The following is an 18,467-nucleotide window of genomic DNA, read 5'->3' as shown; positions in this document are numbered from 1 at the left end:
GAACAAGCATTTTATTTCATTTTTAACAACAGAGCAAACGACACTGAATTCTTAGTGCTCATCCCAGGTTAAAGGCTAGCAGCCACACCCTCACAAAAAGCTATGAAATGATTTTGTTAGCAAGTGTCAAGTTGAATTCCTACCTTGTATTCCTGGGCTCCCTCTTCATTGGGAACCACAGTTCCCACTAATAAGGGAGTTCTGTGCTGCCTATGGACAGCCCTGGTCAGCAATGTGTCTGTAGCTCTTTGAGCCAGTTGAAGCTTCTGAGCCCTTTTCAAAGGCAGCCCCATGTAGAATGTGTTACAGTAAGCCCCACGCAATGTGGCACCAGACTGCTTTTTTGGGGGTGATTATCTGTTTGTTTTAAACAGAATTATGTAGGTAGGTAGGTAGGTAGGTAGGTAGGTAGGTAGGTATGTAGTTTAAATTCTCTTAATGCTTAATTATTTTTTTTAGAAGGGAATTCTTAGTGTCACAAAGCAATATCTTTAAACACAGCTCCATAAAACTGATTGTGCCCCCAAACTGCCTCTTTTTGTTTGTGGATTTTGATCCAGAAGGGGAAAGGTTAAGCAGAATCCAGCCTCCTCTCTGTGTCGCCCTTAGGTGTGCTCAGCCTTCAGCTGCTTCATGACTCCACCTTGCATGAGAAAGAAGGATGGAGCTCCAGGAAACAGGAAGTGGTCCTTCAGCCAGACAGGACATCTCACCATCACATACAGATCCCGTCTCCTGCTGGGGAGTCAAGACTGGCCCTGGGATGGTCGAGAGAGGAGGGGAAGGGGCCAGGGAAAGAAGGAATGGCAGGGCTCCAGATGCTCCCTTGGACCCCTCCCTTGACACCAAGGGGAACTCCTCTTCTGGGGCTGAAAGCATTGGCGTGAAGGTTTGATTATTGTCAGGAGTGCAAGGAAGGGGAAAAGGAAAGGTATAACACATGCCCCCCTGGACACACTAAGAACTGAATGATAATACCCCTGTCTGAGTGAATAGCTACTGGAGAGCGTAACATGGGGTTTAGCTGTAATGCTCACCTGCCTCCCTGGATGAGTCTCTTCTTGGGGTCAGGGAGCTGGGGTGGTCAATCAACATGAAGTTCCCAGGTTACCTTTCCTTCTAGACAGCTATTCCAGCTCTTGTCTCCTCCCCATTTATTTCTTTATGGAGGGGCAAAGGCTATGCACTTTTAATAGACGCAACTCCATCCAACAACTGGTGTCTTTGGGTGCACTGAGCTCCCTTCCCCCCCCCTCTCCTCCAGATATAATACAGATTCCCTCAGCATCTTGCCCCACCTTCCAGAAGGCAAATATATCTGATTAAGTGTTTTTTTAGGACATCATTATATCGTATGAAATACTGCCTTGTTTCTCTGAAGGGTGGAGTTTTTTTTCATCAGCAGTGATAAATATGACATTAATTGGTTAATGAACAACAGCTTCAATGTTGTCAACATTAACTTTGTCTAAGGTTTCAGACATACCCATTTCATTCCAGAAATATGCAGAAAATACTTGACTTCTCCCATCATGCTCCCATCAAGGTAGACATTTGGGGCAGAGATCCAGGGGCCCCCTCAGCAGCAGCAACAGGTGGATGCCCCACAAACATTTGTCACATTTTGAAGGTTTTTTTAAAAATTAAAAACAAACAAAAGGCTTTTCCTTAGCCCAGGCTTCCCCAAAGGCTTCCCCGGATGCGGCCCGCAAGGCTCTTTTATGCAGCCCCTGGCGACCCCCGCTGCCCCCGCCCGCTCTTACCGGCGTGGCGCGGTGCAGCCTCCCACTTTCAGGTCACCGGGAGCGTCAGAAATAGCTTGTATGCATGCCCAAGCATCATTTCCGGCGCACTTCCGGGCTGGAGGAGGCCCATGCGCATGCGCACAAGATATTTCCAGTGTTCCGGCAACCCGGAAGTGCACTGGAAATCATGTGTGTGCAGGTGTATGGGCGCGCGCTCCGGACCACAGCGCAATTGGCGCTGGTGGCACCGGCCCTCGGCAAGGAAAGTTTGGGGACCCCTGCCTTAGCCTCTCATAGCCCTGAAGTTAGCTCTTGATAAAGAGAGGGTCGCCAAATAACATGGCCCCCAAGAATGAAAACAAACACTTCCAAATTCTTTTTTGCACACCCAGAGACAGGGGCTAGCAACCTTTTAAAGTAGAGGGCCGGATCACTGTCCCTCAAACCTTGCTGCGGGATGGAGGGCGCATGCGCATGCGCACTCTCTCATTATTACAGGATCCAAAGATTCCATCAAAAACAATAATAAAGTTCCGAATATAATAATTTAAATTCATTTTTGTCAGAGGGTCGTCGTGGCTACTCTTTAAAAAATAAAAAAAAGCAATCAAACTGAGCAAAAAAGAAAAAAGATATAAAGAGAAAAGAGAAACAATTACTGTACAGTCAAATAATACGGTATTAGGCAAAACACATAATTCCAATCCACCAAGAAAAAATAAAAAAGAGAAAAGAAAATGAAAAAAGAAAAAGAAAATACAAAATTTGCTTCCTATTTTTTACAACATGCTTCCCTTTGTATATTCACTTTCCTTGCTGTACCTCCCATTTCATTTACTTAATATCCTTCCCACTGTTTAATCATATCATTTCTCCTCTTATGTATTCATTCTAAGCACCCCACTAGATCAGGGGTTCCCAACAAAATTTTATCGAGGACCCCTCATCGGCTCGCTATTGTGACAAGGACCCCCATTAAACCGTAAAACCGATTTCCAAGTAATCAGAGTTATATTTTCTAATTTTTCCAGTAAGCTTAACACTGATCTTGGAAGGGTTAGGTTCAAGGGATGCCGACGATTTAGGTTCAATGGACACTGACAAGATCGGTTCGAGAGTCACTGACTTACTTGCTTGAACATCAAATGCATTATCTTCCTCTTCATCTGTAGGCCTTTGTCGTTTTAACGAACCACTTTTTAACCAACGGTCCATTTTTAACTACGCGAACTGTAGCTTCCGCGAAAAACAACGCTTTGTTTACAAACACTACTGTTTTGCAAAGAGGCAGCGCGCGCCAGGGAGGAGGGAGGGGAATGGAGAAGACAGGGTACCTGCGCAGTAGCGCACAAATGAAGCCGACGCGCGCAAAGCATCTTGGGGAGGTGAGCGTTAGTAGAATGCGCGCGCTGCCTCTTTGCAAAACAGTAGTGTTTGTAAAGCGCCACCTAACGGCATACAGCAGAACTACTGCCTCTATCTAATTCTAGTTTTGCGCTAGACTCTGCTCATGCAGGAAGCGGCCAAAACAAAAAATCTGTTATCAAACGAAATATATTTAATATATTTTTTATTATAATAGCATCTTGCGGACCCCTCTGGCATAGCTCGCGGACCCCTGGGGGTCCCCGGACCACCTGTTGGGAACCACTGCACTAGATTATTCTCTAGATTCTCTTTCTCCAGATAGTCTTGTACATACTTCCTTCTTCCACTATTATTCGCCTAGGTATAAATAAATAATAACGTGGCCTCAGTTGGGCGGCCTGGGATAGTTAGAAGTAGTGGTGTAATTAGATCGAGCCGCAAGTCTTTGTAGAGGGGACATGACAGAAGGGTGTGAGCCACTGTTTCCGTGTTGCCGATTCCACAGCGGCAGAGTCATTTTTCCGCTGGAATCTTTTGAAATCTGCCCTCGAGTACGGTGGAGGGCAACACATCTACTCTGGCTAAAGTAAAAGCACGTCTGAATTTTGAGGTGGTTCATTTATACAGATAGCGTGACAGGGGTTCCAGCTGGGAGGGGGGAAAGAAGGCAAACCATTGGTATGGCCCATCATAAGGAGAGCTGATGTGGATGGAGTCCGCAGGAAAGGAGTTTTTGGTGCACTAGTTTGGACCACGCACTTTTATGCGAGTCCTGTAGCACTAGAGGCAGTAGGCCGGACGGATTTAAATTTATGCGGAGCCAATAATTCAGTGTTCTTTGCCAGGATCGGGTTTCTACAGAGGGCAGACTTGCTTCCAGACGTAATGCAGCATTTGGAACACACGGTGGAACTGCAAAAATCTGTCTTAGGGATTTAGATTGAACAGTTTCAAGATTTCTGCAGTGATTGCCCCTCCAGATTTGGGCACCGTATAGTATCTGGGCCAGCAGTTTGGCTTGGAAGACTTCGAGGGCTGCTGGAATGTATTTGCAGCCCTTCGTGTGAAAAAAGCGGGATAACATCTTTACGCTTTGGGCTGCTTTTTCTTTGACCCATTTTTGGTGTATGTCCCAAAGCCCGGATGCCTGAAAGACTATGCCCAGATATTTAAAGGCTTTAAGGCTTTAACTTGCTCAATTAGGTGATTGTCCATGCTCCATCTATGTAATTTATGTTTCCTTGTGAAGACCAAAACTTTGGTTTTCTGATGGTTTACCACCAACTGCTCTAAATGGGGCAATGTTGTTGTTTAGTCGTTTAGTCGTGTCCGACTCTTCGTGACCCCATGGACCGTAGCACGCCAAGCACTCCTGTCTTCCACTGCCTCCCGCAGTTTGGTCAAACTCATGTTCGTAGCTTCAAGAACACTGTCCAACCATCTCGTCCTCTGTCGTCCCCTTCTCCTACTGCCCTCAATCTTTCCCAACATCAGGGTCTTTTCCAGGGAGTCTTCTCTTCTCATGAGGTGGCCAAAGTATTGGAGCCTCAGCTTCACGATCTGTCCTTCCAGTGAGCAAATGGGGCAATAGAGGATCCTCTTTAATTTTCATAAAGCAAGGGCATAAACGGTGTTCTGCTGGGATTTTTGTAAATCTACTGGTCAGGTATGCAGTTGGCAATGTTTGAAACCGGGCCATAGTGAAAGCTCTCCGAAGGGTGGGATCAGTGATATCCACCAGGTAGTTGGCACAGATTTTGACTGCTTTTACTCGGGGAAACCAGTAGGAAAACCCAGATTTTTTATCTTCGTGGTGTCTAAAAAGGCAATTTTTTCAAAGATCCATTCCCGAACTTTATCAGGGCTCCACAGTTTGAGAGTATTAAACTCGGGTAGATTGTATCTGGATAGAATGTCTAATAGGTTTTGCGCCAAGTAGTATTATGTTGTAAAGATACAAAAGCTTGTTTAGCCAATAAGGTGTTTGAGGCATTTGCGAGGTTGATGAAAAAACGCAGAAATCTTAAGTGGGCCTGGCAGACACAGAAGGTAATCCTACTTCCACTCTTAAGAAGGCTACCGGAGTACCCTGAGGGAGGCCTAGAATTCTTCTGAGATAAAAATTCTGGAAGATTTCAAGCCGTTCTAGCAGCTTCTGATTCCATCCCCAGAGTTCTACCCCATATAGCATCTGGGGAATCACTTTTCCAACAAAAGCTTTTAGTGCCGGGGATTGCTTCTCAATTTTTTTCTCTTTATCCTTCAGTTGAGACAGAATATTCTCCTTTTTCTTGTTGCCTTATTGGCTTCAGCTGGGTTCCTTGCGTTGCGCCCGGCAGGGAGAAAGACAGTCAATAACGACACCGAGGGTTGAATTCAGAGAAAGAGTTTATTTCTCTATAGAGAAGGCACTTGGTGATGCTTCACGACAAGAGCAAAGAAAGACAGTTTGCATGAGGCTTTTATCCACTTTTGGGCTCCTCTACCCCCTCCCCATGAATCCACTCTGTAAGTGTGCAGATGTAAAGAAGGTCATAGGTTACAAATACACATACAGGAAGATCCGAGTCCTGTCCTTATCATACACACATGCTGACAATGTAAAACTCATCAAAATGACCCTGTACCATCAGCCTTCAGCAAGGCTGGTTTGTGCGTCACACTGGTAGCATCAGACAAGGCCAGCCATTCGGCCTTGATAGCTAGCAGGGCATCCTGTCTCGCTGTTCCTTATGCTTACATTACACTTTGGCACAGAGAGAGGCAAAGAGAAAAGCAAGCATCTAAGGAATATGGGGCTGAGCCACACAAGCAGAATTAGACAATGCAGACAATGCAAACTATATGATCAGATTTAGCTCAATAATACAATTAGCAAATCTCTTCCTATATCTCATATTGGGTTTTCTTCCTTATTGCATGCTGCTGAATCAAAAATCCTCTCATTATTGCTTTGCTTGCGTCCCAAATGACCCTTGTTTCTGTATCTGTATTCAAATTAATCTCAAAATAGTCCTTTAGGGTCTTTTGGACCTTCTTCACAATCTGCTCATTTCTCAGTAATGCATCATTCCTCCTCCATCTGAAGGAACCCTGAATATTTACTCTAGTTGTACATACACAGTCCAAACAGCTACACGATTTGCATCTGAATAGAACGTAAAATCATTTTCCACTGGATTCTTCAATCTCCACGTATCAATCATATCAAAGTTGTCTACCATTTCAAAGAAAGTCTTTGGTAATCTCCCATCATTTGAATACTTTTGTCTTTGCATTCTATCCATCAAAGTGGAGACAACCCCATTAAAATCTCCCATCAACACTATTTTGTAATCCAAATAGTCCATAATCATATAGCTTCTCGAAGAATTCAGCCTTGCCATCATTTGGTGCATAAATTCCAACCATTAAAACTTTTTTCACCTTGCGCTATTACTTCAACTGCAACATATCTCCCTCATCCTTAAACATCCTTGCGTTAAATTTTTCTTTTACATAAATTATCACTCCTCTTTCTTTCACCTTAAATACCGAAATAAAATCTTGTCCCGGCCTTTTATTTATGAGTTTCTTGTAAACATATCACACCCACATTTTGTTTTAACAACGTGTGATGAATTTGATTTCTTTTGGCTCGTAGGTTCAAACCAATCACATTCCATGATAATATTCTCAAGGCCATGCTGATCTACTGTGCTGCTCCAGCTCTGGCCCCTGCTCCTATGTCCAATCCAAATAACTGCGCTGCTCCCATTGCCAATCCTGGTCCTGGTCCTCCTTCTGACTCAAAATCTTTAGTGTTCTTCTCCAAGAATCTCCTCTTCTCCTCTACTGTTCTAATTCGTACTCCCCCCCCCAAATAATTTTTATTCGTTTTCCAATATTCCAAAATACAAAAACAACATTCCAAAAGCGAAAACACACACACACACAAAAAAGAAAACATAAAAAAGAAAAACATCATTTGTTACATTTATACTTAACATTGTTGACTTTCTCAATTCCCCTCTCACTGGGTCCATTTTAGAATTCCATGTAAGCAATTTCCATTTTTGTTTGTTATAATAATTCTTTCTTATAAGTCTATATATAATTTTCTATATATCTCCTATGTAAAGATGACAAAAGGTGTGCTGTCTCTGTCTGTTGGAATTTTCTGTATATAATTGTATATATAAAGAAGACAGAATGTAATATAATATTCTAAGACACATTTTTAATGCAAGACTTTTTGTCATTCCAGCTGATGAATAATAAACCGAAACAGGGCCTTGTCCTGGATTTTTAAAAACTGGATTGCTACTGGAATTTGTCTTATTATTATCAACTTAAAACTTTCTAAAAATTATTCTTTACCTGGCCAGAGCTCTTGGAATCTTTTCATTTGATTTTCTCAACTCTCCAAGGACTCCAAATTATTTGTATTGGCCTTTACGTCTTTGCTAAGATGTTGCAATCCTTCTGTATTTGCTTGCAAACCTTCTGTATTTGATCTTACTTCTTTTCTTTGTTGTTGTTGTTTAGTCGTTTAGTCGTGTCCGACTCTTCATGACCCCATGGACCATAGCACGCCAGGCACTCCTGTCTTGCACTGCCTCCCGCAGTTTGGTCAAACTCATGTTCGTAGCTTCGAGAACACTGTCCAACCATCTCATCCTCTGTCGTCCCCTTCTCCTAGTGCCCTCAATCTTTCCCAACATCAGGGTCTTTTCCAAGGATTCTTCTCTTCTCATGAGGTGGCCAAAGTATTGGAGCCTCAGCTTCACGATCTGTCCTTCCAGGGAGCACTCAGGGCTGATTTCCTGAAGAATGGATAGGTTTGATCTTCTTGCAGTCCACGGGACTCTCAAGAGTCTCCTCCAGCACCATAATTCAAAAGCATCAATTCTTCGGCGATCAGCCTTCTTTATGGTCCAGCTCTCACTTCCATACATCACTACTGGGAAAACCATAGCTTTAACTATACGGACCTTTGTCGGCAAGGTGATGTCTCTGCTTTTTAAGATGCTGTCTAGGTTTGTCATTGCTTTTCTCCCAAGAAGCAGGCGTCTTTTAATTTCGTGACTGCTGTCACCATCTGCAGTGATCAAGGAGCCCAAGAAGGTGAAATCTCTCACTGCCTCCATTTCTTCCCCTTCTATTTGCCAGGAGGTGATGGGACCAGTGGCCATGATCTTGGTTTTTTTGATGTTGAGCTTCAGACCATATTTTGCGCTCTCCTCTTTCACCCTCATTAAAAGGTTCTTTAATTCCTCCTCGCTTTCTGCCATCAAGGTTGTGTCATCTGCATATCTGAGGTTGTTGATATTTCTTCCAGCAATCTTAATTCCGGCTTGGGATTCATCTAGTCCAGCCTTTCGCATGATGAATTCTGCATATAAGTTAAATAAGCAGGGAGACAATATACAACCTTGTCGTACTCCTTTCCCAATTTTGAACCACTCAGTTGTTCCATATCCAGTTCTGACTGTAGCTTCTTGTCCCACATAGAGATTTCTCAGGAGACAGATGAGGTGATCAGGCACTCCCATTTCTTTAAGAACTTGCCGTAGTTTGCTGTGGTCGACACAGTCAAAGGCTTTTGCATAGTCAATGAAGCAGAAGTAGACGTTTTTCTGGAACTCTCTAGCTTTCTCCATAATCCAGCGCATGTTTGCTATTTGGTCTCTGGTTCCTCTGCCTTTTCGAAATCCAGCTTGCACTTCTGGGAGTTCTCGGTCCACATACTGCTTAAGCCTGCCTTGTATAATTTTAAGCATATCCTTGCTAGCGTGTGAAATGAACGCAATTGTGCGGTAGTTGGAGCATTCTTTGGCACTGCCCTTCTTTGGAATTGGGATGTAGACTGATCTTCTCCAATCCTCTGGCCATTGCTGAGTTTTCCAAACTTGCTGGCATATTGGGTGTAGCACCTTAACAGCATCATCTTTTAAAATTTTAAATAGTTCAGCTGGAATATCATCACTTCCACTGGCCTTGTTATTAGCAGTGCTTTCTAAGGCCCAGTGCTTTCTAAGGACTTCTTTTCTAATTTCTCCCAAAATTCATAAAACTTGTTCTTCAAATGACTGATCTCTGGAGGCCCTCCTTGTTGCTATTTTTTGTTTTACACTTGGAGTTGGTTCTGCAGCCATAACAAAAACAGCAGCTGGCAGCTGAGAGTTTCAAGGTCAAGCCATTATATAGCAAACAGCCAGCAACAGATAGCTGGAAGTAATACAACAGCATCAGTCTAAGCAGACAGTTTAAATGTATTTTCTGTGCCTGAGAAGGCAATTTATGTTTCCAAACAGAAGAACAGGTTTATATGTTGCAATATAGTAAAATTGTAATCCAATTATAGCAGTTCAGACGCTACAGTAACTTCTAAAGCTCCAAATAGGAAAACAAAAGTTAAAAGTATCCTCTCTATTATGAGGTCACAATGGAGTCTAGCTGCTCTGACCTGGTCTCCACTTCCAGAGAGAGAAAAAATTGTAAAAAAAAATTCCTGTTATCGCAGGTTCTACATCAATTTTATCTCTTGCCCCCTAACCCTGCCTCAGGGGGGATTTTTAAAGTTCAGAATTTTGAAGTTTAGCAGTAAAATATTTCTCTCCCGGCTGCAGTAAACGTTCAATTGCTTTCACTTTGCCACAGCGGAAAAGGACTGATCTCCTTTTTAGAATCTCTTCCTTGACCGAATTAAAGTCCTGATCAACTTTAAAATTTATCCTTTTTACTCACGGTATCCAAATTGTCCAAATTTCTTCTTTTTTAAGGAGAAATTGATCGCTCAGAGTCCGCCGGATCTAGAAGCTTTGTGCAATGGAGGAAGTGAACACACCAATAGTACCCACGTCTGCCACCCTGCTCACTCTTGGGGCTCTCGGGCCCCGCTTTGGTGGTGGTGGCAAAAGGAGCAGTGAGCAGGGGAGGGACGAGCAGCTTTAAATGGCCGCTATTAAGCAATCACGCTGGCACAAACAAAGCCCAGGCCCCTTCCTCTTGGCTCTAGGAGAAGGGGGGAGGGAGGAGGAAAGAAAGCTGCAACCAATCAGAGGGAAACAATGCAGCTGGCACCAATCAATGACTAGCCCCCTTCCTCTGCAGGGCGGGGAGAAGCCAGAAGCCAGGAGGAGGGAGGGAGGAGGCGTCACTGTCAGGTAGAGAGAGGGAAAAAATGGTGCAGCCCAAATGATATGAATCAGAACCATGTGGCGATTTCTGGACTGTCCGTGGGCCGGATACAAAACCCATTCTGGCCGGAACTGGCCCACTGACCTTAGGTTGCCAACCTCTGTCCAGAGACTTGGCAGTCATCTTCATTTCCCACAAACTCTGGGAACTGTGGTTCTGGGAGGACCCTCTCATACGTTTCTGAGCCTCCTCAGCCACATACAATTGGAAACCCTGAGACTACAATTCCCAGAAAAGCTGGACCAAGGCCTTTAGCCACAGCCCTGACTGAAGTTCTCTTCTCTCCCTCTCCAACTCCTGCATTCACAACTATTATGCCCCCCACTCCTCAGTCCCTAGCCCTAATTCTTTCACACATTCCTTTAAAATATTTATGTGAACTAAGAAGCACAAAAAACACCCTCACAGGTCACCTTCCACAGGTCAAAAGCCAATGCAGAAAATATTTAATATAAAAAGCTCAAAACAAGCACAGAAAATAGGAGATGAGTTTTAAAAGGAACCCAAATTAACATTTAACACAGAGACCTTTACATTCAGCTGGAAAATGCTATCAGTAAAAAGGTCTTCAATGGATTATGCAAAGTTCAAGTAATGAGCATCTGGAATGCTGATTCACAAGACAAGGGCAGCCCATCATTTTTTATATTTTTAAAATAAATTCTTTATTGTTTTAATAGTTTAAAATACGGCATATATACTTTGCACCTTACTTACACCTTTCACAACATATATTTATACAAAAAAATACAATCAAAAGGAAAAAAGAGAAGGATTAAAAAAAGAAAAATACATCAACAACAAAAAAACCATTTTCAATTACTCTCTCTGTAGTTTATATGATTTCATTATTTTATCGCACAGTTGTAACTATCTACTTGCTATTTCATTTCTTTCTTTCTTTCTCCCCCCCCCTCTTTCTTTGTTATTGTTTATACCAGGTTCAGCTTAGATCTGCTATTAGGATTTGAGATAAATATTCTTTAAACATCCTCCATTCCTTCTGCGTTATTTGTTTCGTTTGTCCTCTTATTCTTCCCATTGATTTTACCAACTGTAGGTACTCTAACATTAAGGTTTGCCAATCCGTTATGCTGGGTATATTTTTACTTTTCCAATTTCTAGCCACAAAAATTCTTGCTCAACCAAGCTATACATTAACAAATCCACCCCACACAGTCTTTCCTATTGCTCCATTACGACATTATACCCAAAATCCTGGGCAGCCTATCATTTTGACAGTGAAGGGCGGAACTTAAAACTCAACAGATTCCTCATTCCATGCATTTACAACTGATTTCCCCCTTTATGAGTTTATTGATGTAAGTGAACCCTGAGTTAAACACTCCATATATTTATATGGGTTCCCCCTGTGTGAATTTGCTAACGAATATTAAGGTCTCCACTCCCTCTGAAGCCCTTTCCACATTCAATACATCTGTAGGTTTCATACTGTGTGTTTGCTGATGTTTTCTAAGGTGTCCATTTTGACTGAAGCTCTTTCCACATTCAATACATTCAAATGGTTTCTCCCCTGTGTGAGTTTGCTGATGTTTTCTAAGTGCTCCATTGTTACTGAAGCTCTTTCCACATTCAATACATTTAAATGGTTTCTCCCCTGTGTGAGTTTGCTGATGTTTTCTAAGTGCTCCATTGTTACTGAAGCTCTTTCCACATTCAATACATTCAAATGGTTTCTCCCCTGTGTGAGTTTGATGTTTTCTAAGTGCTCCACTTTGACTGAAGCTCTTTCCACATTCAATACATTTAAATGGTTTCTCCCCTGTGTGATTTCGCTGGTGTATTCTAAGTGATCCAGTTCTACTGAAGCTCTTTCCACATTCAATACATTCAAATGGTTTCTCCCCTGTGTGAGTTCGTTGATGTATTCTAAGGTCTCTATTTATACTGAAGCTCTTTCCACATTCAATACATTTAAATGGTTTCTCCCCTGTGTGAGTTCGCTGATGTCTTCTAAGTGATCCAGTTCTACTGAAGCTTTTTCCACATTCAATACATTTAAATGGTTTCTCCCCTGTGTGAGTTCGCTGATGCATTCTAAGTGATCCAGTTCTACTGAAGCTCTTTCCACATTCAATACATTCAAATGGTTTCTCCCCTGTGTGAGTTCGTTGATGTATTCTAAGGTCTCTATTTATACTGAAGCTCTTTCCACATTCAATACATTCAAATGGTTTCTCTCCTGTATGAGTTCGTTGATGTATTCTAAGGTCTCCATTTTCACTGAAGCTCTTTCCACATTCCATACATTCAAATGGTTTCTCCCCTGTGTGAGTTCGTTGATGTCTTCTAAGGTGTCCACTTTGACTGAAGCTCTTTCCACATTCAATACATTTAAATGATTTCTCACCTGTGTGAGTTTCTTTATGTTTTCTAAGTGTTTCACTTTCACTGAAGCTCTTTCCACATTCCATACATTCAAATGGTTTCTCCCCCATGTGAGTTCGTTGATGTATTTTAAGTGATCCACTTACACTGAAGCTCTTTCCACATTCAATACATTCAAATGGTTTCTCCCCTGTGTGAGTTCGCTGGTGTATTTTAAGTGATCCACTTGTACTGAAGCTCTTTCCACATTCAATACATTCAAATGGTTTCTCTCCTGTGTGAGTTCGTTGATGTATTCTAAGTGTCCAACTATCCCTTGAGCTCTTTCCACATTCAATACATTTAAATGGTTCATCCCCTGTGTGACTTCGTTGATGTATTCTAAGTGCTCCACTTTGACTGAAGCTCTTTCCACATTCAATACATTTAAATGGTTTCTCCCCTGTGTGAGTTTGTTGATGTATTCTAAGTGCTCCATTTTGATTGAAGCTCTTTCCACATTCTATACATTTAAATGGTTTCTCCCCTGTGTGAGTTCGTTGATGTACTCTAAGTGCTTCATTTTTACTGAAGCTATTCCCACATTCAATACATTTAAATGGTTTCTCCCCTGTGTGAGTTCGTTGATGTACTCTAAGTGCTTCATTTTTACTGAAGCTCTTTCCACATTCAATACATTTAAATGGTTTCTCCCCTGTGTGAGTTTGTTGATGTATTCTAAGTGCTCCACTTTGATTGAAGCTCTTTCCACATTCAATACATTTAAATGGTTTCTCCCCTGTGTGAGTTTGTTGATGCATTCTAAGTGCTCCACTTTGACTGAAGCTCTTTCCACATTCAATACATTTAAATGGTTTCTCTCCTGTGTGAGTTCGTTCATGTATTCTAAGATTTCCACTTTGACTGAAACTCTTTCCACACTCCATACAATTAAATGGTTTCTCCCCTGTGTGAGTTTGTTGATGACTTTTAAAGTTTCCATATAGACTAAAGCTTTTTCCACATTCAAATGGTTTCTCACCTGTGTGAGTTTGTTGATGTCTTCTAAGTGTTCCACTATCACTGAAGCTTTTTCCACATTCAATACATTTAAATGGTTTCTCCCCTGTGTGAGTTCGCTGATGTATTTTAAGTGATCCACTTGTACTGAAGCTCTTTCCACAATCAATACATTCAAATGGTTTCTCCCCCATGTGAGTTCGTTGATGTATCTTCAGACTTCCACTGTGGCTAAAGCACATGTCACTTTCCATGCATTTAAACTGTTTCTTTGTTCTTTCCAATGAATTCACAGATGGCTCCATAAAATTCTGATCTGTTTGGGAGTTTGGGGGGAAATAGAATCCTGTTAGATTTTTAAGAAAGACAAAAAAGTAACTGAACACAAGTCAATCCCAATCTGCACCTTCTCTTATTTTAACACTGTCTCCTTCTCCACTGTCCTCTCTATGTTCCAAATTTTTAGGAAAGGAGATGAGATAATGGCAAGAGCAAGACAAGATCACTGCATTCACACAACAAAGCAGCACCATTTTATAATACAGATCTATGGTGGAATTGGCTTTTAGACACATCTCTGTATTTTTCTTTTTCCATTTATCTTTATTGTTTAAATTTAAGACATTTATAATACAGACAAAACAACATACAATAACACAAAATAAAAATAAACAACTACCTATTACATATTCTGATTTTCTGAAACTTATTAAACAAAAATGGTTAAAAATGACTTCCAATTATTCTCACTGTATTTTATATTTTACATATATTGTTTCGCACAGTTTTATATATCTTACCTATTTTTCTTTTAGTTCTTTCCACTCTTATATTTACTTACTTCCAGGTTCAGTCTAGTTCTGCCATTAGAATTCCCTTCATACCATTATTATTTAAGGACTCTTTAAAACTTCTCCATTCTTTATGGACTGATTGTTTTGTTTGTCCCCTTATCCTTCCTGTTGTTTTTGCTAGCTTGCAAGTACTCCGTTATTAAAATTTGCCACTCTGATGTACCAGGCATTGTTTTATTTTTCCAATTACTTGCTATCAATACTCTGGCTGCTGTTAACGCATACATCAACAATATTCTGTTGGTTTTTCTTATCTCTTATCTCGCCTTTGGAAGTAATATCAGTTTAAAAAAGAAATATGGAAGGGGAATGGGCCACATACCAAATGCTATTAGAAAAGAAAGAAAATGAGTTACAGTTCAAGAAATACGAATAAAATAAAGAACATTTATTGGATTGGCTACAATACTTTCTTTTTTAAAAAATAATTTTTATTAAATTTTCCAAATAAACAACAGTAAAAAATAATTTCTTTTACATTCCATCTTATATTCCCCTCTCATTTCCATTTCGCTCTGCCGAGCTGTGACTTCCTTCCCTCCCTTCATTCGGCTTTCTTGTTCCCTCTTATCTCGCAGTTATTTTATACTAACATAAATAAATTAAATTCGTAGGATTTATTTCAGTCCTGCAAGTGTCTTTAAACTTCCAGAGTTCTTCTCTATGTAATCAATAAATTTACTCCAGTCCCCCTGGAACTTTGCATCTCCTTGGTTTCGGATCCCACAAGTCAACTTTGCTAGTTCTGCATAGTCAAACATTTTCGTCCGCCATTCCTCAATTGTTGGAAACTCATGTAATTTCCATTTTGGGGCTAGTAATGTCCTCGCCACGGTTGTGGCATACATAAATAATCTCTTATCACCCTTTGCTATCTCCTTTCCCATTAGTCACAATAAAAAAGCTTATGTTTTTTGGGGGGGAAAGTGTACTTAAACATCTCTTTCAACCATTGGTATATCATTTCCCAAAATCCTTTTACTTTCTCGCATGTCCACCACATATGATAAAAATCACCATCTTCCTCCTTACATTTCCAGCATGCTTTGCTACGCATTCTATACATTTTTGCTAACTTTACCGGCGTTAGGTACCATCTATACATCATTTTCATAACTTTTTTTTCCAAGGCGGTACATGCAGTAAATTTCAATGTTTCATTCCAAAGTTTCAGCCACGCATCATACTCAATATTAGACCCAAAATCTCTTGCCCATCTTATCATCACATGTTTTGTCATTTCGTCTTTTGTAAAGCACTCTAACAATAAATTATACATACTCAATAGCAATTTCACTCTGCCTTTAAACAGTTCTATTTGAAATTTAGACCTTTTATCTTAAAATCCTACTTCCTTATCTTTTGACAACACATCATTTACTTGGTGGTAGGCTACAATACTTTCAAATTAATCAAAGATTGATGGTGGATTTAAAAAACAGGTCTTGCGAAGGAAAGCTCAAAATTTGAAAAAGAACTACCCTGTTTTCCCCAAAATAAGACACTGTCTTATATTTATTTTTCCTCAAAAAGACACACTATGGCTTATTTTCAGGGGATGTCTTATTTTTTTTTATTACGTAAGCACTCACAGAACGACACTGCTGGAAACTTACCAAGCGACGGCCCTGCTGCAAGGCTCCTGGGGAGCCGGTTAGTCCGCCTTGTCCCTGAAGGCTGGAGGTATTTTATTAACCCCCCCTTGTGGGGAGCAACAGTCAACAGAAAGTTGTGGCTTTTCCTCCTCCAGCTCAGCTCAGCCACAGGTGGCTCATCTCCGCCGCGTTGTGCATTCCAGCTGCGTGGTGCGTGCCTGCCTTGCCAGCTGGCTTGAACAAGCGGGAGCCAGAGTGGGTGGCTGGAGAGAGCGAGGCGGGCACTGGAGTGCCCGGCAAGTGCTCAGCCCCCAGCATTTAAAGACACGGCTCTCCCGGAAGGGAGGCGGGTATGTGCTTTCTTGGGTGGCCAGCCACTCACCCACTCGCTTTTTGTTCCCCAAACGTACCAAAGTCGTGCGTCTTTGGTGGCGCTTCCTCCTCCGTGTGCCCTGCTCACACAGCGCCAATCGCAGCCAGTAGAGGGAGCTTTGGTTTGGGGGCAGGCAAAGATCGGGGGGAGAGGAGGAAGAGTAAAAGCAGGCGTTGGTGTGCGTATTTTTTCATCGGGAGGTGCTGCTCAAAGACACACACACCCCCGAGCTGTATGCAGTCAGAATTGGAAAGTACCGAGTTGGTGCAAAGGTTGCCAACTTTGACAAACAAACGCCCAGCCGCGCCGCCTCTGCCTTTAAAGGGAAATTGAGCGGAGGGTGGAGGCAGACTGCTTCGTAAGCACATGAGAAGCTGGATCAGGCTGGAGATGTTGCTGGGAGGCACCGTGTCCAGCCCCACTTCTTCCTTGGCACCCTCCAGAACTGTCTCTTATATCGCGGAAATGCTTAGAAATCCTACTACGGCTTATTTTATGGGTATGTCTTATTTTCAGGAAAACATGGTAATTCGGTAATTCAGAGTAGAGGGAAATATATTTCACGGATATATGATTTGTTACTGGAGTGGGAGACTAAGGAAGAACAAGTGAAATCAGTTATGGTGAGATGGGCACAAGACCTGGGTCACAATATTCTAATGGAACAATGGGAGAAATTATGGCAAGCAGATATAAAATTTACAGCTTGTTATAATCTTTGGGATAATATTTTAAAGATGGTTTATAGATGGCACCAAAGACCCGGAAAAAATGTATTTTTCTTTTTCAAGTGAGGAAATGATCTCAGGCTCGAATAGAATTCTCTCATCTGAGTAATAAGTAAAACCTAAGTGTTATTATGCCACATGTAACCGTAAAAATATTGCAATATATTAGAACCCAAGAAGAGCCTGCTGGATTGGGCAAATGCCCACCTAGTCCAGCCTCCTGTTCTCACAAGGGCCAACCAGATGCTTCTGGGAAACCAGCAAGCAGGATTTCAGCACAAGAGTTCTCTCTGCCCTCCTGTGCTTTCCAGAAACTAGCATTAAGAAGCATTATTGCCTAGGACTGCGAGGGGCAGAGCACAGACATCAGTCTAATCCTCTTTTTCAAGCTTTCCAAGTTGTTGGCCGTCACGGTCTCCTGTAGGATGGAAGTCCATAGATTAACTATGCTTCTGTTGATTCATCTTTCGTAACCCTTAAAGGCTGATATATGTATTATGGTCTTGGCTTTTGTTGGCTGCAGTCTGACAAAGTGGACTCATTGACCAGGAAAGCTGGTGCCACTATAAACTTCTGAGTCTCTTTGTAGGTTTTGTTTATTTCCATAGCCTCCTGTGACAGAAAAGCTTGTTTACAGGTTGAGTCACCAAGTGTGCCTCCCCCCACCAGCAAACAGTTAAATAGCAACAGATTCTGATTGGCCAAAGTTCTAAGGTGGCAGTTAAAAGGATTGAGAGAAGTGGACTTTTTACCAGGAAAGCTGGTGCCCCTATAAACTTGTGAGTCTCTTTGTTGGCTTTGTGGGAATGTTCAGGAGTGGCTGTGGGTGACAGGAGCTGGAAATCTAATGTCTAGAAAAGGCTGGCTCAGAGGTTCTGGCAATCCCATTGTCTGAGAATTTCTGGCAGGAGAGAGGAAATGGTGTCTGCTGGACCCTCCGCAAATTGCAAAAGCACCCAAGGACCCAGACCCCAACCCTTACCTAGAAAGTTGGCCTCTTCTTCATTCTCTCCTTCAGCCTTTGCAGAGGGATGGATATTATTTGTGTCCAAGGGATCCTGCTCAGACTTTGGGGACTTAATAACCACATCTTCCATAGGCCACAAATCCTGGAACAGAGATCAGAATGCAGATTAGGACATCAGGAAAAGCTCAAGAAGCTGAATAGCTTAGACCCTGGGTGGGTTAATAATGTTAAGGAGCTTTTGGAAAGAACTGTGGGCCACTATCCTATACATCCTGGGTCAGCAACCTTTTCCAGCCGTGTGCAGGCC

General features: G+C 41.9%; 1 protein-coding gene across 6 annotated transcripts in view; it reads right to left on the bottom strand.

Moving 5' to 3' along the window:
* Positions 1-11,200: 11,200 nt before the first annotated feature.
* Positions 11,201-18,467, bottom strand: part of LOC118081151 (uncharacterized) — a 52,791-nt gene continuing 45,524 nt past the window's right edge. For 4 of the 6 annotated variants that reach the window (XM_088663477.1, XM_060270167.2, XM_088663475.1 and 1 more), the window contains exons 3-4: positions 18,176-18,302; positions 11,201-13,959 (exon numbers count right to left, since the gene is read on the bottom strand). In XM_088663477.1, the coding sequence (XP_088519603.1) occupies positions 11,651-13,959; positions 18,176-18,302 (2,436 nt within the window). In that variant the 3' untranslated portion in view covers positions 11,201-11,650. The remainder of the gene's footprint in view (positions 13,960-18,175; positions 18,303-18,467) is intronic. The other 2 variants (XM_088663478.1, XM_060270168.2) reach the window with 1 other exon arrangement.

This window comes from Zootoca vivipara, chromosome 2, assembly GCF_965207765.1.
Source record: "Zootoca vivipara chromosome 2, rZooViv2.hap1.1, whole genome shotgun sequence".
In the NCBI taxonomy this organism is placed as follows: Eukaryota; Metazoa; Chordata; class Lepidosauria; order Squamata; family Lacertidae; genus Zootoca; species Zootoca vivipara.
Note: the sequence above shows the minus strand (reverse complement) of the source record. Positions and strands in the feature narration are given on the sequence as shown.